We start from the raw sequence: 27,711 nt of genomic DNA, 5'->3' as shown, positions 1-27,711 counted from the left end.
TTGAAACTTTAAAAGCATTTTATTTTGACTTTAAATAATTTTGATAATATTAGTGATGTTAATAAAAATATAATATGATAACATCTAGGTATAACAAAAACTTGTTGGCGACTATTTTAAGAAGTATAAACAAAAGTCTGTCACAATGACGAAATATTTTGTCGACAATAAAAGACGTCAAAAAAAATATCAGTCGCTAATAAAAGATAAAATAAATAAAATATTGTTTTAGTAATCAATAAATATTGTTTAATTTAACTGTTTTTATACAAAAAAGATTAAAAAAAAGAATTCACAAAAAAATAAAATAAAAGCTCGATATTTTGAAGCTTCTTTTGTCGCCACCAATCTCGTCCTTACAATTTTATCGCCACCAATCTCGCCCTTACAATTTTATCGCCATCAATCTCGCACAAACAATACCTTAATTGTTAAAAAAAAATTCGTTTATTGTGCTTGGTTTTATTGCAGCTTGTTTTTGCTTGAAAATATTTTTAGCAGTGTTAAATGAATCAAGGAAGTCTCTTAAGGATTTACAAATAATAACTTACTTTTTCGCATAATTAGTAAATATAAGACACATTCGCACACATACCACTTATCGAACGTATATGTGGGCAAAAGAGGTTATATTACTTTGTTTCTGGATAAATATTTTAAAGCGGAAAAAAACACCTCTAAAGGATAGTCCATAACTTACGTAACGCTAAATTTAAATTTAGTAAACAGAACCAAAAAAATCGTTGACCCTCCGAGTCTTCAAATTAATTAAAAAGTGAAATAGCGCTTTAACTTTAATGGAAATCGGTAAAAAAGCAAATGATATTCTACCTGATTTTTTGAATAAATTTAGCATTACGTAATATACGGAAGATCCTTAAGCAAAAGTACAAATGCAAAGAAATCCATGACAATTTTTTGAAATAAATAGTTAAACTAAAGATAAACCTCTCCTGAGTTATCTAAACTGAGATTTATAGGCGTAGTTTTTAGTCGGAACTCCAAGGACATTCCAACTGGTACCATATTCTTTTTGATGTGAATTGTTGTTAGATACAATATAATTTCCATCAGAATTCACGTATCTAAAAGAAAATAGTCAAAATCAAAAAATTCTGATGTTTTAAAACTTAAAAAAGTAAAAAATTTACTTGTTTTTTTTGACTTGATTAATTTCCGGAGAATCCACTGATGCTACACTAAGAAAAGCAGAATGCTCATCGCGAATGCCGTGCGACACGACTTTAGTCTCGAGTGAAGCACTTTTGTTTGTAACTTGTTTAGGATTTCTTAGTCCAGCTAAATCATTTTCTCCAAAAGAATGACGACTAAATACCCTAAATATGGAATATTGTATTTCAAATATAATAAACAACTGTTGCTAATAAAAAAACTTAAAATTAATATAAGAAAATCTAAAGTTAAACTTACCCAGGTCGAAAAATATCTTTATGAATATTTATTTTATTTGTATAAAAATCCGTATTTTTTTTTGGAATGACAGAATCGTTATTTCGATACAAAAACTTCTTTGCTTGTGCACCTTTTGTCTGTGAACTAGAATCATGTATAAATGATAACGAAGCTGTTGATGGTTGCTGCATATCTAAATAAAAAACAATTTTTTTATTATTTTATACTTTTGATTACATGATTTTAATATACTTTTATATAAACTTTTAACTAATTGATTTTTTTTTATTTTAAAGATTTTGATGATTTGATAATATTTTCATCATTTTCGAATACTAGTATAAATTTGCCAGAACCCTTTTACTCATGGTGGTCAACAACAACAAAAATCGAGATTAAGTAAACTTTATTATAAGAAAAAACATGAATAAATTATTACGAATAAAATAAATTATTATGAAGGTGGCGAATCAAAACATATTGCATTTTTCCAATGAAAAAATTAATTTTGTGGATATGCATCTACTTTTTTTATGACCATTAATTAGCGATAGAAATAGATAGTGGAGATAAAAAAAGGTGTGTATAAATTTGTATTTATTCAGTTATCAATAATCAATATTTACAAATTTAATAAGATCGGGCACTATAAAAAAAGTTCATGGTAAAGAATTTGTTTAAAATACATATCCTAATTATCGACGGAGAGTCAGATAAAGACTCTTCTTTTCTGACAACAATTGCAATTACAGCTGTGCCAGCCAAATACCGTGAATATTTAAGTCTACATTTAAAACTTTAATCCAATGGTGCGCTAACTGAGGTAGTTTATAAAGAATTCCAGTTTTTAACTACTCTTATTGATGAAATTACGTCTTTCATCATATTTTTTCAGCGGCTAATTCAAAAGTGTGGCTACTTGTTCCTAAACTATACTTGGATCCTCGATAAACTGGTGTGATTTCTGGCGCCGCAAAATTGATAGAATCAATTCCAATAATTATTTTGTAATGCTGTATAAGATCAATACGCTTGCAACGAGTTTTAAGGGTACTCAAAGCCGTGTTGAATGCTCCTTGTATTTTAGGTGATTTATTGACATAATCCATTTTGTGGTTTGATGATGAATTTTTTTTTCAATTATATTTATATCTCCTATACTATGAGGAGAACACGCTGGGACGGCGAATTCTAATAATAGTCGAATATAAGTAGAACACAGGAAATGCCAAAAAGTTAAACCACGAGTTCTAAATTCTTTTTTAAATTTTCTTAGAACTCTATTTTCAGCAGCAGCTGCTTAAATTCAGGTTATTGGATACTCTAACCCCCAAATTACACTCTTTTGTTGTGGTTTTGAGTAGTTTGCAATGATCATTTTGTAATTCCGTTGTATATAAATGATATGGCTTATTTGTTTTGTTTTTTTGCCCGTGTGCATAACTTTGCATTTTTTATGTTGAATGGCATAAGCCATTTTTTAGACCAATTAACAGTTGTGTCAAGATCTTTTTGAAGACATAGCGCATCTTTATTGGACTTGATAACACCTATGAGCTTGCTGTTGTCTGTATACATCTTTATATGCCTCAAAATTAATTAAAGATAAAAAATAATGTTTAGGCAAGCGATAGCGCTTATATGTAAATAATAGCGTTTACAAGTAAGGGATATTTTGCACAAGTAAGCAAGCATCCGCAAAGTCACGGTGTAAACGATGGCGCCTATAGATAATCGATAGTGTGGTTAGTAAAGCGTCAGGGTATGTAAAGTATAGATATGAGGTATCAAAACTCATCACAATATAAAACAAATTAAAAAAACCTTTATGTCAATTACTTGTGGCACCTGCCAAACAAAGTTTTAAAGTTAAATGTATATTCGTATCGCAATCTTTATATATATATTCGTATCGTTATGTGACAATTTTAAAACATGTTATTGGTAAACTATTTTGTTTTATTAAAAAACAGTTACTCGTTTAACGATTCAGAAAAGCATTTTGCATAAATCTTTCCTAAAGATGCAAAATATTGAAAAACTCATTGTATTCGATGACTTTAACATTTCTCTACAAGATTTTAGACTCCAGTTAACATTCTGATATATTGATAAAAAATGTATAATCAATTTATTTTCAAAACTTTAACATCAGATTTTAAAAGACTTTAAGCACTAAAATCTGTTGTTTAGACTTGGTGTTACTAAGGTTACATTTTCTAAGAAATTTTCGGTGCTCCACGATAAAACCAAGTTTATGAAAAGACTTAAAAAAATGTTTTGAATCAGACAAATTTAAATCTTATCGATTGTATCGATGAATTAAAAAAAACACATCAACACTTACTTAAATTACTTTGCTATTTAAACTGTGTTAAAAAATAAAAAAATTTTAAACATTTTTAACTCCCGTAATTGTTTACCGTCATGACCATTGTTTCTCCCCTTATTATAAATGTAAACAAACCTTCAGTTAACCTCCGGTTTTCAAAAATGACACTGACCTGCTGTAAACAACCTGTTGTCTTTAAATCTTTAGGTTTCAAATTTTCAGTGCAATTTTTTCTTTGTCTTTTAATTTTACCTCTTTTTGCTAATTTCATTTTTTTTTAGTTATGCTTTTTTTTTTCAAGCATCATAAAGCAACATGAGAGTTATTCAGTTTATCTCGCAAAAGGTACCATCTGCACAAACTTTTGTCTAGAGTTGATCTTTTGCTAATGTAAAAGTGTTTAAAACAGTCATTTAGAACTATACCACATACAAATAATAGTATAAATCATTTACCTTTGTTAAATTTAATAAATACTCAAACTATTTTTAGTGTTTAATAACTACATTCTTCCAGGGACGATTCTAGGTCCTTAAAACAAAAAATCACCCAACTGAAATGTGTCAAATATCCGACTAACCAACTATATTCCTCAAAAACCGATTATAATTTGAAAATCGGCTTCTTTGGGAGGAGTGTGACACCCTCCTCCTCCATGTAGAATTGTCCCTGCATTTTGCAACTATTCAAATATTTCATACAAAAATATCTACATCTACAACTTTATCTGTTTTTATAAAAAAATTTAACATATTCTAAATAACTTTGGTAGTTTACAATAAGTATGTATAAAATAACAATGTAGAAAATAATAATGGCAATTTTAAGTAAAATCCCCAAAAAAACATACAAATGTTAATTAGTAATAATTATTATTGCTTAACATAGCAACATAAATAAACAATATTATTAAACAAGTTAAGTAAGCAAGTTGTCAAATGTTTAACTAAGTATGTAGTAAGTTGTAATATGTAAGTAAGCCTTTTTGTCGCAATTTTTTAAATTTCAAACTGTTTAGTGTTCTACTAAGATAAGTAGCCTAATTTGAACACATTGCAAAAGACATTGCGAAAGACAATGCAAAAGAAGAAGAAACCATAAGACTATTATTATGCAAAAAAAAAATTTTTAATAAAAAAAATTTCTCAGTTTTGGAAATGTCAGGTACATTGAGCTTTAATAGTTACGAATTGTACAACAATTGATAGTCATCATAATTTTATTAATCATAAATGTCATAAATTTTACTAATTACTTAAATTTTATTAAAGTGTCTACAATTTGACTTTACTGTTACCAATCAGTCAATTCATTATTATAAATCTTGATTGCTATAAGTTCTTGGATTTAAAAAAACTTCACTAAGGTTAACTATAGTCATGTCATTATAGCTTTGGTAATGTTCATAGTGTGTTGGCAATGTCATGATGGCTATGGTAATATTATTAAGGTCCTGATTATGGATTTCAAGTTATACTTATAAAATACCTTTACAAGTAAAAGTCTGATTTCTAAGCACAGGAGCGCTCCTTCTTCTGTTATTCTCCGATTCTTTTGTAACTAAATAAATATTTAAAAACTTATAAAACAAAGAATATAAATGAAACAATACACACAACATATGATTTTTTATATTACTTTTTTATTTTTTATTTTTATTTTATTTTGTGAGTTAAAACAAAAAAAGTTTAAAATAATCAAATAATTCAAGAATTTAAAAAATTATCTAATAAAAATTTATTTTTATAAACAAAAAAATATTATATTTATTAAAAAAAAAAGAAATAACATAAAATGTGAGTTGCAAATTAAAAAACTGCACTGTGCACTATTTTTTTAACCAATCAAACACCAAACCCATTATTTTAACCAATCAACCACTAAAGTGCATTTTTTTAACCAATCAACTACTAAACCTCATTAGTATTGACAAATAAATTTCCAGTAAACATTACTTGAAACATCCCAAGTTCTTTTTGCCAAAAAGTTCCTAGTTAGTCTGTTGCTAGTCAGTCTATTGGATAAAATGGTCAGACTGACCATTTAATCCTGGATTAAATGGTCAGTCTGGCCATTTAATCCAGGATTGCCTTTGTCATAAAACTAAACTAAAATATCTGGTTGGTATTTTAATGTCTATCTGTTGGTATTTAAACGTCTATCTGCTATTTAAATGTCTAACTTTGTCGAATTCTTTACGAGTTGTAGTTAGTATTTTAAGAGTTAAACACTAAACTTTAATTACTAAATAACTCCCTTGCAAAAAACTTCCATTGAATAACCATGAAAAAACTCATGGAATTTTAATTGGTGTTTGGAACAACCTAAGACATTTTCATGGTAGCCTTATATCAATAGAAACATCATGTATTATTTCCAAGATTTCCTCATTTGATTTTTTGAAATCCAATGGTATTTTAATTAGTTTAAGGTGGAGGGGGGGGGGGGGAGGAGGAATTTTTTTGTTTTAAAATATAAGATATATATACAATAATAATACATATACAATATACTTAAATGTCTCAATCGATATCATACTTACACTATAAGTATATGTATATCAATGAACATTTGTATATATATACAAATGAATTTGAATATAAATTTAAGTTTATGTATGCAGTTTTTTTTAATAACACATACATGCTATTATGAAACATTTAGTTTTCTTAGTTCTATATTTTTAGTTTAAAAAAATGTATGTATGTCAATAAAACAGAGGTATTTATTAGATTATAATGTATTATTAGGTAATTATAAAAAATAAAAAAACTACAAAACATAGATTAACCAAAACATCCAATTTTATTGTGGATATCTTCCTTATAGATCTTATTATTATATACTTTTAGGATAGTCGGTTCCCTCTAAACTTTACTGGATTCAGGCAAAAGTTTTTGTCATTGTTTTAATTGCAGGAGTAATCTTTTGAGTTTTCAGTACTGATGACTAGGTTTTGAAGTGGAGGGACGCAATTGTCAATTTCTAAAAAAAGTCCTCTATATGTAGAAATTTATATTATATACACGTTTGTATAAAACGTACGCATAAAGCACACGTTTTACATAAACAGCCTGCAATTGTTTACACAACCTATCAGTTTCGCGGATTTTCAGCAGTTTTCAACAATTTTTTTTACTTTGTCCAACCCCCAGAAGTTCTAAATACCATAAGTGGTGTTTACTAATGTATATCTAACTATTGGAAAAAAAAATCAGACCTGGGGAACAACTTACCCTGGCGGTCACTCTGGTACACAGTGATACAGTTTCTTTTTAATATTATATTCTCTTTAAAAATAATATATGATAAATTAACAAAATAACTAAACAAATTAGTTTAATTAATAAATATGTGTTAAAAACAATAGCATTAAATAAAATCAATATTAGTTATTGTGTTATAAAATAACGCAATAACAATGCGTTAAAAACAATAGCAGTAAATAAAATCAATTAAAATCTGAAATTGCTGCAAGAATGGCTTCTTAATTTTATTGGACAAAAAATTTGCTACATGCAGTCCTTTTTTCTGATAGAGTGAACTAACATTTGGGAACCATAAACTAACCATGAAGACCCAAGGGTTAACTATGAAACACATGGGGTGCAACATGAATTAAAATCCATGAACTAAAATCCATTAAAATAACCTATGAGTTAAAAACCATGGTTTAACCATGGGGCCACTTAGAATGCCATTGATTTTCAATGAAATTCCATGGTTTGCGCACAAATTCTCATGGAATATTTCCGTAAGGGTTACTGTCTTTAAAAGATGAATAAACAAATAAGAATAACATTTGTTGTGATTCAGTATTTATTATTATTAAGAACAAAAACAAATATTTGCTAAAAAAAAATTTTCTACACTGCACAATTAAAAAAAAGTTATGTTGAGTTTTCTTTGAAGAAAGTATCAACTTAAATAACATAACCATTTTAACAGTAATTAAACTAGTAATGTTAATTATGTAATGTTATTTAATTATGTTATTCAATTTTGCTGTTAAATAATAAAAGTTAAATGAAAGAAAATGAAACATTTTATTAAGATCAAGATAAACTATGGAGGATAGATGGAGGACGGATGGAGGACAGATGGAGGATAGACGGAGGATAGATGGAGGATAAATGTAGAATAGATGGAGAACGGATGGGGGTAGATTTTTTTTTAACAACTCTAAAACAAGATAAAAAAATAATAAAATTAAAAAAAAATAAAAAATAAAAAAACACCTGCCAAATTTAAAAAGAAATCTTTAAACACAACAAACTTGTTAATCTAAACATTAAAAAAAAAATTTATTCTTTGCATATAAAAAAACATAACACTATAAAACTTTTATCAATAACTTTTTATGATTATTGTCAATTAAAAATGTTAAAATTTCTGTTGCTGATAAAAGATAAACGAAGTAAAATATTGTTTTATTTTAATCAATAAAAAAACATAACACTATAAAACTTTTATCAATAACTTTTTATGATTATTGTCAATTAAAAATGTTAAAATTTCTGTTGCTGATAAAAGATAAACGAAGTAAAATATTGTTTTATTTTAATCAATAAAAAAACATAACACTATAAAAATTTTATCAATAACTTTTTATGATTATTGTCAATTAAAAATGTTAAAATTTCTGTTGCTGATAAAAGATAAACGTAGTAAAATATTGTTTTATTTTAATCAATAAAAAAACATAACACTATAAAACTTTTATCAATAACTTTTTATGATTATTGTCAATTAAAAATGTTAAAATTTCTGTTGCTGATAAAAGATAAACGAAGTAAAATATTGTTTTATTTTACTGCTTTTCAAAGAAAGAAAAAAACAAAAATTTACAAAAAAAATCATCTAATTTAAACCATTCATCAGCACATTTATCAAAAAATAACTTTCCCGCTCCACTTATAGTTTTTTTTTTCACTCCCAACAATGTTGCAACCAACCACTATTAAGTTGGGAGTAACTAGAAAACAAAGAGCAATGTTATACGGCAAAGAAGCAGTTGACAGAAGAAAAAGTTGAAAGTTGAATCAGGAAAACATGAAGATAGAGTTCCAAAGCAAAAGGAAAAAAAGGAATAAAAGTTTTTAGAGCATGAAGGGACAAATCTGTCCCTTCATGCAACTTAGCTAAATGACAAATCAAGCAAGAATGAAATTTGGTCGATAGAACTAGATATGATAGCTCCTTTGAGTAGAAACCATGATAGTATTTGTAGAAAGTGATGCAACATTGCAACGATGGGATAGTGGCTCAAGCTTGGCAGATAAAGTAGGTCCAGCTACATTTACAATGTGTTTTTGGACTTTGCTAGAAGAGAAAGAGCACTATTAGAAGAACCAGCCCAAATATGACAACAGTATTCCATACAGGGACAAACAAGAGAAGACCAGCATGCCTAATTCATCAAAAGTTTTAGATATTTCAAGAGCAATAGCCCTTTACTGGAAGTATTCTTTGTATATGTTTTTAATTTTTTTTGTTTGTATAGAAAAGTGTTACAAGAAAAGTCTAACAGCTTTTTTTTTTTTCTAAAAGTAGCCTTTTGCATCCATCTTATGTATCTTTTAGTTAGAACAGTTAAAACAGTTAGCAAGTCAGCGAAACAAGAAGATCAAAAACTTTATTGACTGTCAGATAATAATTTATTAGAGTCAAGATGAGATGTTAGAAATTTGTTGATTATAGACTCAAGACCTTGCTAATTGTAGACCACGATTTGGAACCACAGATGTCATTCTCCAACAGACAGAAAAACAAGTTTCAGTCAAGCATTTACTATCTTTAAACTTAAATAGTAGTTGATTGTAACTTTGTTAGAAGTAACTTTGCTACAAATAAATAAATTTATTAGTTAATTAAAAAAAAAAATTAACTAATAATTAGATATTACTTTTTTCGAAACCTCAACAAAGAATTAATTATATTTGTTAATATAGTATTTAAATTTCTTTTTTAAAGTAAAATTTTAAGTAAAAGAAAACTCTTCTTATGACAGTAATAGTCTGGCCATCTTCTTATGAAAGTGTGGCCAGCAACTTTTTTTTTTCTTATGAAGGTCTGGCCAGTAACTATTTTATTAGTAAATTTGATCAGATCAAAAAAAAATTGATCTTTATTGGCAACTTTTACAGTTTTTAAGTTGATAATTTAGATTGATAATTTAAATTGAATAATATCATTTTTAAAATCTTAGATTTTATTAACAAAATTATCTTTTAAATTTGCTAATTTAATTTATAAATTGGCACAAAATATGCTCAGAAAAAAAAAATTCAATTAGTTATCGTGCATTTTCTCTAACAAAAGTTTGTAAATCTTTTGTGATTTTGGTCAACTCATAAAAATTATTAAAACATATTTTAAATAATAATATCTTTATAAGATATGCCGCAACAAAATTAGCAGTTTTTAATTTCTCATAATGCGCTTACTTTATTTTCCAATTCTGATGTGGTATTTAACTTCCATTTGGCTCAGAATTATTTTTTAAATATCTTTAATTGATATCATTAAATATTATACTTTATAGTGTTATTGGTTATAGAAACTATTATCATTTTTTTCAAATTGCTCTTGCTTGATAAATTTTTCAACAAACCTTGTTAGGAGCATAGTTTATATTAGTGATACTAAAATCAATAAATTTACTAATTTATGATCAGAATACTTATATAAAAATTAAAACTTAACATAAATAAAAAGTTCCAGAAAAATAGGAAAAACTGAAAAAAATTTTTTTTGCCTTAAAATCTCTTTTTGTTTTATTTCTATTTCATTCACTCAGGTTTATTTCATTCACTTATGTTTATTTCATTAATCATATTTATTTTATTAACACGTATGAAAGTCTACCATAACTTTGTAATGTTTTTTAAAATACTATTAAAAATATACATCAGGGTGTTTCATATGTATCAATTTTTTAATTTGATCTTGCACCTAGATTTATAAATTGATCATTTGTACAAAATTTGAGCCAAAACACAAATATTTTTAATAATTGTTAGGTTCCCCACCAGCCTGATTTTGGGCAAAATATGTTGGGTGTTTCAAATGCCTTGTTGAGACCCTAAATTTATTCTATAAATTTTTTCATTATTTCAAATGATATATAGTCGATTGAAGATTAATCACAGAGAAGGAACATGTTGTAAAAATTAATCACAGAGAAGGAACATGTTGTAAAAATTAATCACAGAGAAGGAACATGATGTAAAAATTAATCACAGAGAAGGAACATGTTGTAAAAATTAATCACAGAGAAGGAACATGTTGTAAAAATTAATCACAGAGAAGGAACATGTTGTAAAAATTATTCACAGAGAAGAAACATGTTGTAAAAAAGATTTTTGCTCACAAAAAGGTATTTTATTACACAGTGCATAAAAAAACAATTTGATTTCTGGATAAGCCAGATGCCCTTCTTTTTGTCTCACTTTTCTGTGATTAATTTTTCAACATGTTCCTTCTCTGTAATTAATATTCAATCCAATATATATCATTTGAAAGAATAAAAAAATTTATAGAATAAATTTTAGGGTCTCAAAACTTAGTATAAATGGTCAATTCATAAATCTAGTAATTCAAAAATTAATAAAATATGAAACATGCTAATATAAATGTTTACCAATATTATAAAATATTTTTCAAGATGCTGTTATAAATATACATATGCATACCTGCCATATTTTTTAAAATAATATTTATAAATAAGCATAAGTAATAAGAATCTTTTTAATTTATTTTTGATATTTTTAAGCATTATTAACATATTTTTGAAAATATATATAAAAAGTAATTGTTTAAAAAAAAACATTTTTAAGTTATAATCAAACCTGATTAATTGGATTTTTTAGTAAAAAGTGCTTAGAAAGGAATGCAAGCATTTTTTGTGAAGGACGATCTATAGCAAGTTGATGAACAGAAACATTTTCATTCTAAAATAAATATCCAAAAAAGAAGATTTCATAAAGTACTACAATATTCTCATCACAAAATATAAAATAATTTTGTAAAATTTTTTCAAATAATCTTACTAAAAAAGGAAAAAATATTAAATTAAATATTAAATATAAAGGTTTCACACCTCTAACATCTTTTGAAATAACTTTTTTCCATTACCATTGCGTTGTTTTGATTCATGAATATAAAAGTCTAGCACACAAAGTGGATGACATTCATGAAGAGTTTCTTTCTCATCCTAAAAAGTAAAGCATAAAACTTATAAACAATGATTTTAAAATAATCTCTAATGATTTCTGATGACAATTTTAAATAATGACTTTATTCAAAAAATTCCTTTTAAAACTGATTGTTACTTTCTGCAAACCAAGTTTAGAGTTACTATGCTAAGAGAAAGGTAAAAATAACCCCCACTAACATAGTGCTCCTAACCATTAAAAATTGATCTATAGATGGTGATCTAAATAAATAAAATAGAACAACAAAAAAATTCTTACATAGAGAAAAAATGAGGCTTACACAAAGAAAGAGCTGCTTAACACCAACCTTCAATAACCCAGCAACACTAAAATGCAGCAAAAATAGCAGCAATAAAGAACGCATTGAACAAAAAAATTTCATCAGCTCTGCATATGATAAATAAGCAAGAATAAAAAATTTTTAAAACAATCATCATAATCATTCAATAATAATTATTTGCTCATTATTTTGCTAATCATTTTAATAGTAACTATTATATGTGATTTAATTATAATATTTATTATAGAATTATATATAACAGCGAACTTTTATTTTTTTATATATAATAGTGAATAGTTTTATTTTTTTAAATATTCATCGAGGATTCACTTGTTATTTTTATCACAGCATTCTTAAATAAAAGTTAAGAAAAATGAAAATCACATTAAAGAATTTTATTAGCGTTTTATAAAAGTCTTTTATCATAAACTTTCCCACAAAAAAGTTGTTTTAATTTTTACAGCATTCTTCTTTGTAATGAGATTACTATAGAATAAAAATTCAGTCAATAGCCTAATCAAGTTAAAGTATCTAGGGAATCTATAATAAAGCCTGATAAAATTGTTTATTTAATTACATTTGAAATGTTTATTATATTTGTTTATATATGTTTACCTATGTTTATTATATATTATTACATTTGAATTTATAAATTTAGTACCATTTTGTAACTTTTAACTTTTTAACAAATCTATAGATTTTTAACTCAAAAAAATATACCTGTTACAGTCTTTCATTAGGTATAAACGGTGATTAGAACATTTGAATTTTAAAAAACTGGTAATAGGCACTTTAAGTTTCTGCGCCTAGAAAAGTTTTCATTTCTCGTTATTAATAATTTGTCTTGAATAACTATTTTAAGCATCATGTATATATATACATATACATATAATTTTATATAAATATACATATATATACATTTACATATATACATACATATATATATATATATATATATATATAAATATATATACGCACATATACACACATACATACATATATATATATATATATATATATATATATATATATATATATATATATATATATATATATATATATATATATATATATATATATATATATATATATAAATATATATACGCACATATACACACATACATACATATATATATATATATATATATATATATATATATATATATATATATATATATATATATATATATATATATATGTATGTATATATATATACACACAGACACATTTATATATTGGAATTATTATCTAAATGCAGACATGAAAATAAAAGCCTTTTAAAAAGTTATAAAAACAAACGACTAAACCTAAATTATTCTAATTCTAAAGAATTTTTTTCAAAACTAATTTTGTGAAATGTAATATAGCTAAAGTAATTTCCATGTTGCAATATTACTACACCTTTATGTTGCAATATTACTACATCTTTATGTTGCAATATTACTACACCTTTATGTTGCAATATTACTACACCTTTATGTTGCAATATTACTACACTTTTATGTTGCAATATTACTACACCTTTATGTTGCAATATTACTACACCTTTTATAGAATTAATTATAAAAACTCCTACAAAATATTTTTCTATAGTTTGAATTTTTTGATATTTAAACAATCTTCTTGATGAACCTGCTAGAGCTAAAATAGACTGTAGAAGAAACTTAGATAAGTGTTTTTACTAATTAACTATTGCTCTGTTTTTTAAGAATATTGAGCACTCTATTTGTAGAATACACTATATATAATATATATATATATATATATATATATATATATATATATATATATATATATATATATATATATATATATATATATATATATATATATAGTGTATGAAAAGAATTCTTTAGAATTAGGATAAATTTTAGCTCTGGGCATATCTCGCACCACTATGTACTCCATGACAAAACCATTAGGTTTTCTTGGAACACCTAAAAGCAAAAAACAAAAAAAAGTTTTTTTTTATTAAATTTATAAAAGTTTTTTAAAAAATTCTCTTTCAATTAAATGTGTTTTTAAAATCCTAATTTGGCTTTCAGTTAAATTCGGTTTAGAAGTCCAAATTCGACTTTCAGTTAAATTTAGTGCACGCATATGATCTAAATTTGTCTTTCATTTAAATTCGAGTCTTAAAAAGACAACTTTGCCAATCCTTAATATATATATATATATGTATTTATATTTAAATATATATATATATATATATATATATATATATATATATATATATATATATATATATATACATATATATATATATATATACATTTTACTAATGATTAAGTGACAAAAAATCAAAAGTTAAATTACTTTATAATTTACTCTCATCTATGTAAACACCATTGGCGGCAAAAACCACTTTACATATTCTTGGCCTTCTACAACTTCTTCAAATTTTTGAAATCAATTTTATGACACTCACTATTAAGTTTTTACCACATAACTTTTTGCACTATTAGGCATTACTTTTTTTACATTTCTTTTAGTTTATCCCATAAAGGTTTGATAGGAGAGATATCTGGTGATTGGGGAGGCCAAACCATTCTATTCAGTACTTGATCATTCTCTAATTACTCAAGTAATTTCTACAAAGTTTTGAAGAATGCTTTGAATCATTATCTTCTGGAAAAACAAATGGGTCCTCAATAATTCGACTTCCTAAAGGTATGCATGACTTTTTAATATGTTCAAACACACTTCTTTCGTCATTTTCCCCTCTAATTTTACAATGTTATCGGTAGTATTTCCATTGAAATAGCCCTAAACCATAAGACTATTTACACCATGTTTCACAGTTAGCAACACACTATATTTTATTATCTGTTGACTGACTTTTCTTCTGCTGGAACCAAAAACTTGAAACTTTAACTCACCTGTCCAAAAAGCATGCTTCCAGCCATTGATGGTTCATTCATGTAGTTTTGCCCACGCCAGTCTTTTTTATTTATTTTGGGGCCAAAGGAAAAGTTTCCTTGCTATTCTGCAATCAATTGCTTTTTCATCGCTGTAACTGATACCAGAGTTCCTCAAGAGCAATTCAAAGTAAAGGTTTACTTCGGAGCTGTTAATAATCTATTTTTTTTACTACCGATTGTAATTCTTCTGTCTTTGGCGGCATATGTAATTTAACAATGTCTCAATCTTTTTCGAATAATCACACTTCCAGTTTCTTTCTTCTTTTTTATAATCCGAACTTGAAATCTTTTTCTGCTGTTTGAAAATTTTTTCTTGCCACAATGTAAATATTGCAGATCATTTTTCTACAGTCGACGCTCATTTTCTGGCCATTTATCATGTAATATCAACAATTATTAAACTATTAGTGTGAGACTAACTATCAAAATTCGGTCTAGCAAAATTATAGCATAAATAAATCTTTTGATATAAAATATACAGTAATAGTTAATTGTTTATGTTTCTTACATTATACAATCTTCACAAAAACATCAGACTTGATAATTGCATGATTTATGAACAATTAAAATGAATATAGAGCATGATAATTGCATGATTATCCAGTGATTAACAAAATAGCACGCTTATGTAAATAAATGCTTAACCCTACTTCAACCAATTTAAACACATAGTTTGTTAACTTTATGACTTTTATCAATGTATTTAAACCAATATATTTTTATATTACCTAAATTATCTAACAACACAAAAATAAAAAATAAAGAATAGTTAAAAATGAAAAAGAAAAAAACTTTTATTAAGGAACTTTAAGTTTCATGCCTAACGGCAATCATGAGCCATATATTACAAAATTAAAAATTAAACATTAAAATTACAATTAAAATTACAGTGACGTGAGTTCTAATGACTCCATGGAAACAAAATTTTGAAAGTTTTAAAAGTATATCATGGCGTTAACGTGACGTAAATGAACCAGGATCAATCTGCGGTATTGAATGAGGAAATAAGTAATTTATTTTTGTGCCTACACTTTGAGATTATTTCACTCTTTGTGTTATGTAGGTTTTCTCCTTTATACAGCAAAATTTGAAACTTCGCAACAGAGGTTGCAAACTCTTGATGCTGGGTTGTATGGTTTGCATTGTTTAACAATCTTCCATCTGACAAAAGGTGTAAAGTTTTTTTCTTTTAGTTTCCATACTTCTTTAGATAACTCTGTATCATTCTTATATCTAATTGCATCAAATACTTTAAGTGGTTTGCATACCGAACTTTAAAAAATGTTTCCCTGGGTCCACTTTTTCTTTGTATTCCGGATTGTTTGAATAAATGGTGACCTGATAAACAATGTTGTTAGAAAGGCAATAGTTGTTCATTAGACATTTGGATTTGTCAATTCAGTTGCATGTCTTTTCATTAATTTTTGTCTCCTTATGTAAAGTGTTTTTATTGTGAGAGTTGATAATGGACTTTATGTTTGTCATGCAGGAATAACTTATTTTGATTGTGTTTCTATTAAATATTTTACTAAGTCTGTAGTTAACTGAAAAGTGGAAGTCAATGAGGTTTAAAAACATTTACCTATTTTTGTTACAACATTAGCACTGAAAGGAGGATTATACCAACTTATCCTGCATTTATGATTGCCATTTGTTGATTTTATACTTGGATGGTATGCAAGTTTTGCAATTTTTCAAGGAGGAATACTTTCATTAAAAATTGATTGACTTGACAATGCTGCTGATAATCCTAATTCAATATCTTAGGAATACTTTTTATTACACTTGGTGGATGATTAGAACTAGTGTGTATATAATATCAAACCAGATAATATCAGTATTTTATCTGGTTTGCGGTATGGCTGAAAAGAACCACAACTTCAAAAATAGCGAAATTAATGTTAAATAAAATAGATTTTAAAATTCTTCCAATCTTTTTTTTAGCAGGATTAATAAGTCTAATAGTTAGTTTATCTAGGAAGTTTTCTTTATGGTCTTTTAGAGTTATGAAACAATCTGCAATAACATTAATTTCAATTTTATTGTATACATCATTGTTAATTAAGATTTTTTTACCTTTTTTATTTATTTGATCTTTGAGAGTAGGGTCAGTCTTTTTATATGTGGAAGTAATTGCATTATTAAGGAGATGGTTGTATTGATCTTTGGATAGTTTTGGATCTTTTGGACATGTTTGATGTTTTGTCAGCTTGAGTTAAATTTTTTTTCAAGGTTTGTATAGATATTATATTGTTTGCTATTTTTTCTTGAAAAACGTTGTTTATTTTCCGGAATTTGATGGTTTTAACAAGATTTATTAAATTAATTTAAAAAGAACACATTTCCTTAATTTGTGGAGGATATTTAGAAGAGTTAATACTGTAACTTATGTAATCAAGAGAATCTTTTTCATCCGATTGTTTGTTAATGAAAAAAACGCTTTCCACCTCATTCTTCTTACAAGCGTATCGGTCTTTTATTTAAAAATCAGTTGAAAATCCGAAAAATTTATAAGCTGCGTGCAAAGTATCAAAAATCAAGAAAAAACGGAGTCGAGAGAAATTGAGGAAAAACTTCGTTGGAGTTGAGAAAAAATCAGAGTTTTGATAATATTTTGTTATAAATTAAAAAATTAGTCTAGTCGATAATTAAACATTGTTCTTGTATATATTTTTTTTAATTTTATATATTTCGATTTATAATTCATTATAAATTTTTAAAAAATTTATAATTTCATATTTCTTAGTACTTAAATATTTTTTTAATCACAATTTTTTAATGAACAAGTTTTATCTAATAAATGGCTTTCTAACCAACATCGGTTAGAAAGAACGTGAACTTTCAGTTAAATGCTCTTCTGCAGTGCTCTGTAATAAAGGCTTCTTGGGGCACCTATAGTAAAAATTAAAAAAAAAGTATTTATTATGAAGATCTTTTTAAAAAGATTAAACCATCTATCATTTCATCAGAAAGTGAACTACAAAACTTTGTGACAAATCTGGAAGACGAGGAGAAAACTCTGAGGAAGTTGCTTGAATTCTGTGGATGGCTAGTTCAAATTTCAAAATTGCTTCTAATTTCACACCAGTTACTTCGATTTCACATTCAGTTACTTCTATATTTTGATCATATAATATTTTGATCATATAATAATGCACTACTCGTACAAAATAAAAGTATTATATGTTTAAAACTTACCTCGTTATTTTAAGACCAGTTTTTGTAGATATTAAAAACAACAATCTTAATTTTTTTTTTGTAAAGGTAAACTATTGAATAGTTAAAATATATTAACTAATATCAAACTCGCTTATTATTTTAAAAGTTATTGTTTACTATATCTTTGCTTAAAAATTAAAAAAGTCTTTTTAGCTATTTTTTTTTTATATTCCAATCGTAAAAAGTGCTGAGTTTTCAGAGCCATAATTTTTGACAATTGCAATAACTCAGTAGATTTTTGTCTCCTTGTATTTTTAAATATCAAATTCTAACTCATTTAAAGTCTTCATTGAAAGATTAGCTTTTTTGACCAAAAAAAGGTATTTTATTATGCATTACATTTTATTATACCGCAATTGATTTTTGTGGATTTAAAAAGATACTATTATCAAAAAGATGCTATTATACTCAAAAGAGTTTTTGAAATAATACAATGGAAAAGTACAAGAATGTTTTATTATATGGTTTTGAATAAAATAAGCTTTTTTTTTGAGGTTTTTTCCACCACCACCACCACCACCTGCCCCACTGTGCATTACCAATTGCTTTGCGATGTAAATTAGTGTTGTCATTAGTTGTTATAGTGTTGTATATATATATATATATATATATATATACATATATATATATATATATATATATATATATATATATATATATATATATATATATATATATATATATATATATATATATATATATATATATATATATATATATATATATATATATATATATATATATATATATATATATTACAAAATTTAGATACGAACAGGTAAAAATTTATTGGAATTAAATGTCAACATATTTTCAAAACCTAGAGCAAGAAAACAATATTTTTTGAATTTTGCAATAAAATTTTAAAAAATAACTTGTAGATTATACAACATTAAGTTTGATAAAGTAAGTTATTTTAGAAACAGTGGAAAAAAAAATTAAACCAAAATTATTAAATGGAACCAGGAATTCAATGGATAGTGCAATAAATGATGTTAAAGACTTGGAAATCAAACCTGGGGAGTTAAAAGTCGAATTTGTGGAATGACTTCTGATATTATTTCATTAAACTCTGAAATTAAAACTGGGAAATGTCTTCGTTGAAAAAAAAATTAGAAAGTGGTTGATTTTATTTGTCTGTCAACACCATATTTTGTATATTGCCAACATCATATTTGAGGAACATCAAATTTTGTTGTAAAATATTTGTATACTTACCACCGTGTGCCTGGATGAATCTGAACCTCTATGAAATCACCCCAAAAAACTTTTTGTGTAATTCTTTTACATATATAAAATAAAAAAACTATTTTTTTTATCTAGAGGTTGAATTTTAAAAATATACATTTTTTTCCCTCCATTTTATTATATTTTTCAGAAATTTACTATAATTTCTTTAATTTATTGTTATAGCTCCAAGTTTCAATAACGGAGCATTTTAAGCCCAAAATAGCAAAAAATGAGCTATCATTTAATAGTTTGATTTCAAATATATATATTTTGAATTAAAACATCTAAACAATTAATTAAATATATAAAATATTATTAGGTTAGTAAATATAACTGCAAAATCAAACATTATTTGTGAGCTAATTAAAATGCCTCCAAAATCACACGATGAAAACCGTGCACAAGTTTGTGCAATTTGCTTTTGCACAAGGGGAAAAAAAGCAAACAGACAAGTTACACAAGAGGTTGGACTGAAGGCTCATTTGGCAACTTTTTTTTATAGAAAATCTATCTTTAGGTTAGAGGTGGAGGAGGTAGAGGAGTATTTGTTGTTTACTTTGTGTATGAGTATTACTTTTAATGAAATGTTACAATTGGTTGTTCAAGTAAAGTTTAAAATAAAATGAGTAGTAAAAATAAATTTAAATATAAAAAGGTTTTGCGCATCAATTAAATTACAAAAAAAAAAAAAAAACATTCATACCAAATTTATTTAACATTTATCGGTTTTTATCAGATCTATGGAAAGATGTAAATGCAAAATTTGTAAAATTGCTAGCTTGAATGGTCTTCAGTGGAAATTATTTGTCAACAAACAGAAGAATAAATCTAATAACTCAAGATTGTTTGCCACATGAATCTGTTCACACTGCTTTGCTAGTATCTATAGGGGATCAAACCACTCCAAAGATAAGTGTTAACTAAAATTGGAAAAGTTAACCAACATTACAAATTTAATTGATCCCAAACAGGCTGAACAGATCAGTTATAAAACTATCCCAAACAGGCTGAACAGATCAGTTATAAAACAAAGAATCAGGCAATTCAGTCATCTGCATTACGTTCCCTAATGGTGGAAAACCTTTGATACTATCGCCGGAAGAGAACAAGGAAACAATAGCTGAGGGATTTCTGACTGCAGAGAATGTCTCTATAATACAACAGGAAGCTAGACTGTCTCATTGTCAAGTTATTTCAGTTCTTAAAAACTTGAGACTTAAATGGGGATGGAAATGAATTGTTCCTCATATAAAGGAGGCTATGAGAGATCAGAAAGGTATCTTTGGAAAGTTATTTTCTCAGAAATTAACTACATTTTAAGACTCTAATGGAAAAAAAATAATCGAACCATTTTTCTTCTGTTCCAATATCTTGGAAAAACTAGCATATCTTAGGTAATCATAACAATTTTGGTCCTTATTTGTTTTTTGAGATTTCATATTCATTATTTTAAACTAATTAATGAATATTTATATTATATATTGAATTGTAGGGAACAGCTTTTCTTAGAGATGGCTTCAAAGTTTGATCTTGACTTTGGAAAAGGATATCTGAAGCTAACTCTTACACTTTATGATCCAGATGATTTAACATTCATCAGACCTTTAAGCAGAGTAACCAGGAGGGGCATTGGTTCATGTAAAAATAATTTTAATTCTCACATGCTATTGTTTTTAACTTATGTGTTAACTTTTATTAAGTGTTCAAAAATATTAATTTAGGAAATCATTACAAAGATACTGGAAGGAGGAAGATTCAGATCATTGGATCAGCTCCAAAGGTTCCAGAGACATATAACTGCAAGTATTCATAGAGAAGACTCAAATCAATCTTCTATTGATTAACTTCACTGGTGAACTTAAACTCTTAAATATTGTGTCTGGAATAATGTCATGTGCATTAAAATATCCATGCTTATACTGTGAGTCTTCAAATAGTGAAGGAAGTGAAGCCTGGCAGACAGATGCTACACTCAGAACATTCAGGAATATTAAAAGCCACAAAGAGGATTGGATAGCCTACAGAGGTAAAAAGATCAAAGTAAAAGAGTATAATAACTTTGTGGCCACTTTTTTGCTCTTTCGTGAAGATGATCGTGATGATAGCTTGGTGATCCTTAAGAGTCCAACACCAGCTCTTCATCTTAAGTTGTCCCTAAATCATGTCCTTTAGGAGCTACAAAAATTTGGCCAAGACTTCAGGATTGGTTAGCAGGACATTCTTTTCTCGTCGAACCATACCATGGTGACACACTTGAAGGTAATAAGTGTTCTAAGGTTCTAAGACTCCTTGATAGATTGGAGAAAGTACTTCCTATAGAGCTGTCTGGTTTTTTGGATTACATGCATGACTTTTCAAAGGTCATTGACTCTACATTTGGTGTGTCTGTAGATCCTGATTATAAGAATGTTTTAAAAAACCTAAGGATGTCTTGTAAGTCTTTACAGGAAGAGTTTGGAGTATCTGAAACCCCTAAGCTTCATGCAACATACACACATATTGAACAGTTCATCAACATAACAGAAAGGGGACTTGGTCAGTTTTCAGAACAGGAGTTCGAAAACTCAAATTCAGCATTCATCGAGGTTTGGGAGTGAAACTTGATAAAAGACATTTCTTCACCTTGATATATGGAAAACTACTCTAAGGCTATTCTAAACTTTAATGCTAATAATATTTAGTTACATAGTATACAATTATATGTATTTTAAGTTTTTATGTCTAAGTTGTATTTAACTGTAAACTATATTTTGCATCATCTTAAAAAAAAGATTTAATACCTTTTTTTAATTTTGCGGTTTTTTAAGGGCTGTTTCTCAAAATTTTCCCAACAAATGTTTTTTATTTTTATAAATTTTACAACAAGTATATGTATGTCAAAGAATGACATAACACATTTTTGGGTGTTTTCATAGAGGTTCGGTTTCCCCCAGGTACACGGTGATCACACGCATTTTTTTTTTGCGTGTGATCACACGCAAAAAAAAATGCGATCACCTCAAATTTTGAAAAGAATACAAAATTAAACTGTTACACTGTGGCATGTTCTCAAACAAAGCACAAGTTAAGTAGTTTGCAGCACACAAAGTCAGCAACCAAACTCATGCTTCAATTCCCAATATGTTACGGTTTCTGTTAATCAATGCCCAACAAATCTGATTCAGGATGCAATCACTGATAACAAACTTTAACAACAAGGTGAGACTATCAATTCTGCAGATTATTTGAAAATTTTAAAGAATAATGTGTCTAATTGGTTTTGAACAAGAAAGTTTGATTTTCATGCACAACTGGGCAACTGCCATCAGGTAAAAAAAACATGGCATCTTCAAAAACTCTGCTATGTCTTAATAACACTAGAGATTTTTGAAGAGATATTAGAAATAAAATTAGAAACAGTTTTAATAATACCACTGTAGAAACATTATCATATACCTTTGCAGATGCAATGCCCATTTCATCAATAATTGTACTTAAATGTTCATACTTCTGGTTCTGTCTAATAACATAAAATATAATTTAATGCTTAAAAAAAATGCAACTGATAAAGTTATTGAAAACATAAAAATTAATAAAAACAACTAAACGTCATAATAAAGAGTGCATAATGTTTTTCTGTTGGTGCTTTTGGTGTGTATTATTGAGGTCATTAGGTTTATTAGTAGGAATAAAACAACATAGTTTTAATTTAATAATCATTTAAGGTAACAAGTATTTTCTATGTTTACCAAGTTTGTTTTAACTCCTTAAAATAATACTACATTTAATGTTGTAACCAAAAATGTTTAACATAACAACTGTTCTATTCTTGATGTTGCTTCTAATAAAATTGATTACTTTTTCTTTACAAATTGCTGTTTTGTTGGTTACTTTAATGCTTATCACACTAAATGACACTCTCTTTTCCTTTTGATTTGACCCTGATTCCTTATTTTCTCATACTTCTCCATCAGATTGCCAAATTTCATTTAACCATATTTAACTGACTGGAACTCTTCAAACTATATTCTTTATAAAAGTTTTTAAACTAATGTCCTCCATCTTTCTGCTGATAAAGGCAACAAAATGATGTTTTTCACCTCTTGGATTGTATGAAAACTTTTATTCCTTCTTGAAGTTTCAAAATTAAGCCTTACTAATTTTTATGGTTTTCTTTAAGTAATACCTTCAATATTAATATACAGTTTGTTATTCAGAAGTTTTTGTGATTTTAGAAAACCTTTGAAAGTATTATTAACTAAAACAAATCAATGCATGGGTCTAATCTTATTATCACCTCCCAGGAATAAACATGAACTGTTTGCAAAAAACTTTGTAAACAATTCATGTTTATTATGTTATTTATGAAGTGTTATTAATTCAATCTATCTATCATATTTCTATAAGACTAAAAAATTATTATTATTATTATGTAATTATAAACAGTCCACAATAAAAATATTAATAAACTTCTTATTGCGGACTGTCTATGAATACATATCCAATTTGCTAATTTTTAAAAATACAATAGAAGTTCTTACATTATTGTATATTTGTACATGGTTGTAAACAGAAAAACAAAATATTTACATGGCATCAGTTAGTAACATACAAATAACAAACTGGCAAAATACTAAATAACATATAAGCTCTCCTAAACCTTAAAAGAGATTGCAACTTTAAATCAGTATCAGCCAATGTTTACTGCGATGAATCCATATACAAGCCATAGACAGCGTTTTCAGCCAATGGCAAATTGTATCAATTTACTGATATACCATTTGGTCCAACAAATGCAGATGTTGTTTTTCAATAAAACAAAGTGATGAATTTAATAATTGAGAACACTTTAAAAAGCACCTATGCAAATTTAGATATTATTATGGTAGCAGGTATGACTCAAGCTAAAAACAACTTAAATTTAAAAAATCATACAAAGCAGCTAAAGAAAGCAAGCTAGTCAGCAGCAAAAGTATAATTTCAGTTAACTCAATGAATCAACTTGTTTATGTTGTATTTCATAATGGCCAGACCCAGAGAGAACTCCTACTTAATTTTAATTGTAGGACTCTTCTTCTCATACTTGAAGTTTCTACTCTAAAAACTATTTTCATTATTACAAGTTTAACTTCCCCACTCAATGTGCAAGCTATAGACGCTTTTAAATAAAATAAAACAGATACTGCAAACGCTGTTGTTAAAACAATCTATGAAACAGTTCCATTTGTTGAGACAGATGTATTTAATTTTTTGTTAGCAGCAACATTAAATCAAAATGGATAGGCAGTGGCCTTCTTCTCAAAACCTCTAGACAAATGTATAAAACACCAAACCACTTTTGAAAAAGAAGCATACACTTTTGTAGAAGCCCCTCAGCATTTGACCAGATGCCATTTTACTTTAGTGACTGAATAACAAGTTGTTTTATAAATGTTCCATCAGAACAATTCAGGCAATAAAAAACAATAAAGTGTGCAATCGTGTACTGAACTTGGTTGTTACAGCTACAACATCATTGGGCATATAAATATAATCAAGTATGACATATCTGAGGACTTAACACATTCCTAATGTTTTATTATACTCAGTCAAAAGTTATCTAAAAATGAAAGCATACTCAACTTGTTCGTATATCAGTAATAATAAATTAAAATTAGTAAAGAGCATCATAATATTCTCACTTCACCCAGATGTTGCAATGATTACCCATTTTTTTTTGTAGTTGGAATATATCATATTAAAACTAAAACTGCCGTAATCCGGTCATTAAATGTTGTGAACAGGTAAAGCACTGTTATAAAAGCAATCCAACTATTCGAACCCCTTAACATAGATTTTCAAAGTCCACTTCCAACATCAATTTTATATTATATTATTAACTTTATATCATTATATCACTAGAATTAAGGAATAATCATAATTCCTATTTTCCTTGCCCTGATACTACTTTGATATCATAGTGTTTTAAGAACCAGTTCTCTTTTTTTAGAATGTTTTCATCTGTTCATTCTGATAGAGGCAGCCCTCTATTATCAGATGTTAAAAATCCTATACACTGATCAGAAGAAATTGATCAGAAGCAGAATTACAGTTTATATTAAATTTCTAAACAGACAAAAATTTACTATATTTATCAGAAATTCTATACCATTAGGAGATAAAAACCTCCTCATTTAAATACTGAAAATGCTGAAAAAATATTATCCACACAGAATATACCTTGCAACTTATTAAACTCAAACTACAGATAAAGAAAGTATGTATGATCCAGAATTCAACATTAAAACTTATTCACAAGTACAACCAAACCATCTTCCTAGAAAACTACAATAAAACAGAAAAATGTACAGAGATAGAGATTTGAGTACAAATAATTTTATTGATTGGAAGAATATTATAAATCATAACTTATTATTACTTTATTTTTATTAAATTTATTATTATTTTTATTTCTCTTGAGATTTTTGTTGCATTATTAATTACAATTTAAATTTTTTTATTGTATTATTCTAAGTGACACATAATAGATAAAGCTTAATAAGTTAAGAGGTGCAGCTTTGTTGGGAGTGAATTTTTTTTATAAGAAGAGAAAAAAATTATTTTACAATAATATCATTTAATTGTTAATTAAATGTTTATTATTATATAAAAATTATTAAATATTGATTAAATATCATTTTTGTTTAGTTTTAATCTCCCCACAACTGTAACTTTTTTTCAAACCTTCTTTTCAATATAATGATTTTTTAAAGTTTGAACAATGAACTCAAAAAATAATTTTCTAAATCAGTCTTTTGTGATTATTGTTTGGAGTAGCTCTATTTGAAAGTCTGCAATAATGCTGCATATTGAGATCTACTTTTTTATGTAAATATAGAATGATGATCTTATTTCAGAAAAAAAAAACAGTATTATAAAATTAAAACTCATAAATATTTACAATTATATCTAATAATATAACTTATAATAATGCTATAAATATTTACATGGATTATATATTCGCACCAAATTGTATTTACACAGGTCTATTACATATTCATACCAATCAATCATTTGTATATACACATATATTAGGTATTCACACTAATTGATTATTTGCTACTAGAAGTTCACAAACAACTTCTTATATAAAAAGACTTTCTATATTTGCAAACTTTAATTACAACAAATATAGAACAAAAATATTTTGTTAAAAAAAAAGATTTTTTCATTTATATAGATGCTTGTAAAATGCCTTAAGTCCAAACAAATTCCTCTTGATCTAGGAAATCTTGAACTTATACAATTAATATAGTAAATATATATGTAATTAATTATATAACTATTTAATTATATAATTAATTATATAATCAAATATATAATTATTTAATTATATAATTATATATATAATAATATAATTAATAATAATACTCTTAAATTAGGAAATTAAAAATTCTTTATTTTGATCAAATATGATTCTTGAAATCAAAATTTTCATATAAGAAAATATATTCAACTTTAAATTATACTATAATTTTGTATGCTACTTCAGCATTATTAACTTCATTAACTTCAGCAGTTATAATATACACTGTACATCATGTATATTCAATGTATTTGTTTCTGTATGTTTCACAGCATTTAAATATATATATAAGTATTTAAATATATTTACGTACAATAGTATAGCATTTATAAATATATATGCAATATATATGTTATTTTAAATCTTTTAATTTTATTTGATTAAGTTTACCCGCAATTTAAAATCTTATGAAAGTCAAATACAGTAAAAAATTTACTACTTATGTTGACATATATCTTGCATTATTTGGTAAGATATGTAAATAATTTAAATCAGCAACACCAGAACTTGAAGTATTATTGTGAAAATTTACTACTTTTATATTATATTATTATATACCTTGCATTATTTGGTAAATGTAAATTACTCCAATCAGCAACATCAGAACTTGAAACTATAGTAATTGAATCAGGTAGCACTAGATTAACATCAAACAAAAATTCCATTAAGTTGTCAAATATATAAACATATAAAATGCTTATAATAAGCATACTATGTTCACTTCATATTTGTTTTTTATAATAATACAAATTTTTGCCATCTAAAAATAAAGAACT

General features: G+C 26.3%; 1 protein-coding gene across 2 annotated transcripts; it reads right to left on the bottom strand.

Moving 5' to 3' along the window:
* LOC101237472 (alpha-tubulin N-acetyltransferase 1) lies at nt 1–27,697 on the bottom strand. 2 transcript variants are annotated; one of them, XM_065791838.1, is made up of 12 exons: nt 27,494–27,697; nt 23,047–23,110; nt 12,962–13,047; nt 12,242–12,287; nt 11,847–11,960; nt 11,596–11,697; nt 7,984–8,029; nt 5,234–5,305; nt 1,432–1,606; nt 1,152–1,337; nt 949–1,085; nt 1–423 (listed from the first exon to the last, which is right to left on the bottom strand). In XM_065791838.1, exons 1-11 carry the CDS (start codon nt 27,643–27,645, stop codon nt 959–961), a joined length of 1,170 nt encoding a protein of 389 aa, XP_065647910.1. In that variant the 5' UTR covers nt 27,646–27,697; the 3' UTR covers nt 1–423; nt 949–958. The 2 variants fall into 2 exon arrangements, with proteins under 2 accessions (XP_065647910.1, XP_065647911.1); XM_065791839.1 differs by lacking the exon at nt 23,047–23,110.
* Nucleotides 27,698–27,711: the final 14 nt, after the last annotated feature.

The sequence above is a fragment of the Hydra vulgaris genome, chromosome 02 (genome assembly GCF_038396675.1).
Source record: "Hydra vulgaris chromosome 02, alternate assembly HydraT2T_AEP".
NCBI classification, from domain to species: domain Eukaryota; kingdom Metazoa; phylum Cnidaria; class Hydrozoa; order Anthoathecata; family Hydridae; genus Hydra; species Hydra vulgaris.
This window is presented reverse-complemented; position numbering and strand designations above follow the sequence as displayed.

Bases quoted from the DNA above. Each gene is read 5' to 3' on its own strand.
- LOC101237472 (XM_065791838.1), bottom strand. From the start codon at position 27,645: ATGCTTATTATAAGCATTTTATATGTTTATATATTTGACAACTTAATG. The intron at 13,048-23,046 runs GTATATGATAAT...AAACTTTTCTAG, and splicing joins TGGGCATTGCATCTGCAAAG to GCGCAGAAACTTAAAGTGCC. The intron at 1,086-1,151 runs GTAAATTTTTTA...ATTTTCTTTTAG, and splicing joins AATCAAGTCAAAAAAAACAA to ATACGTGAATTCTGATGGAA.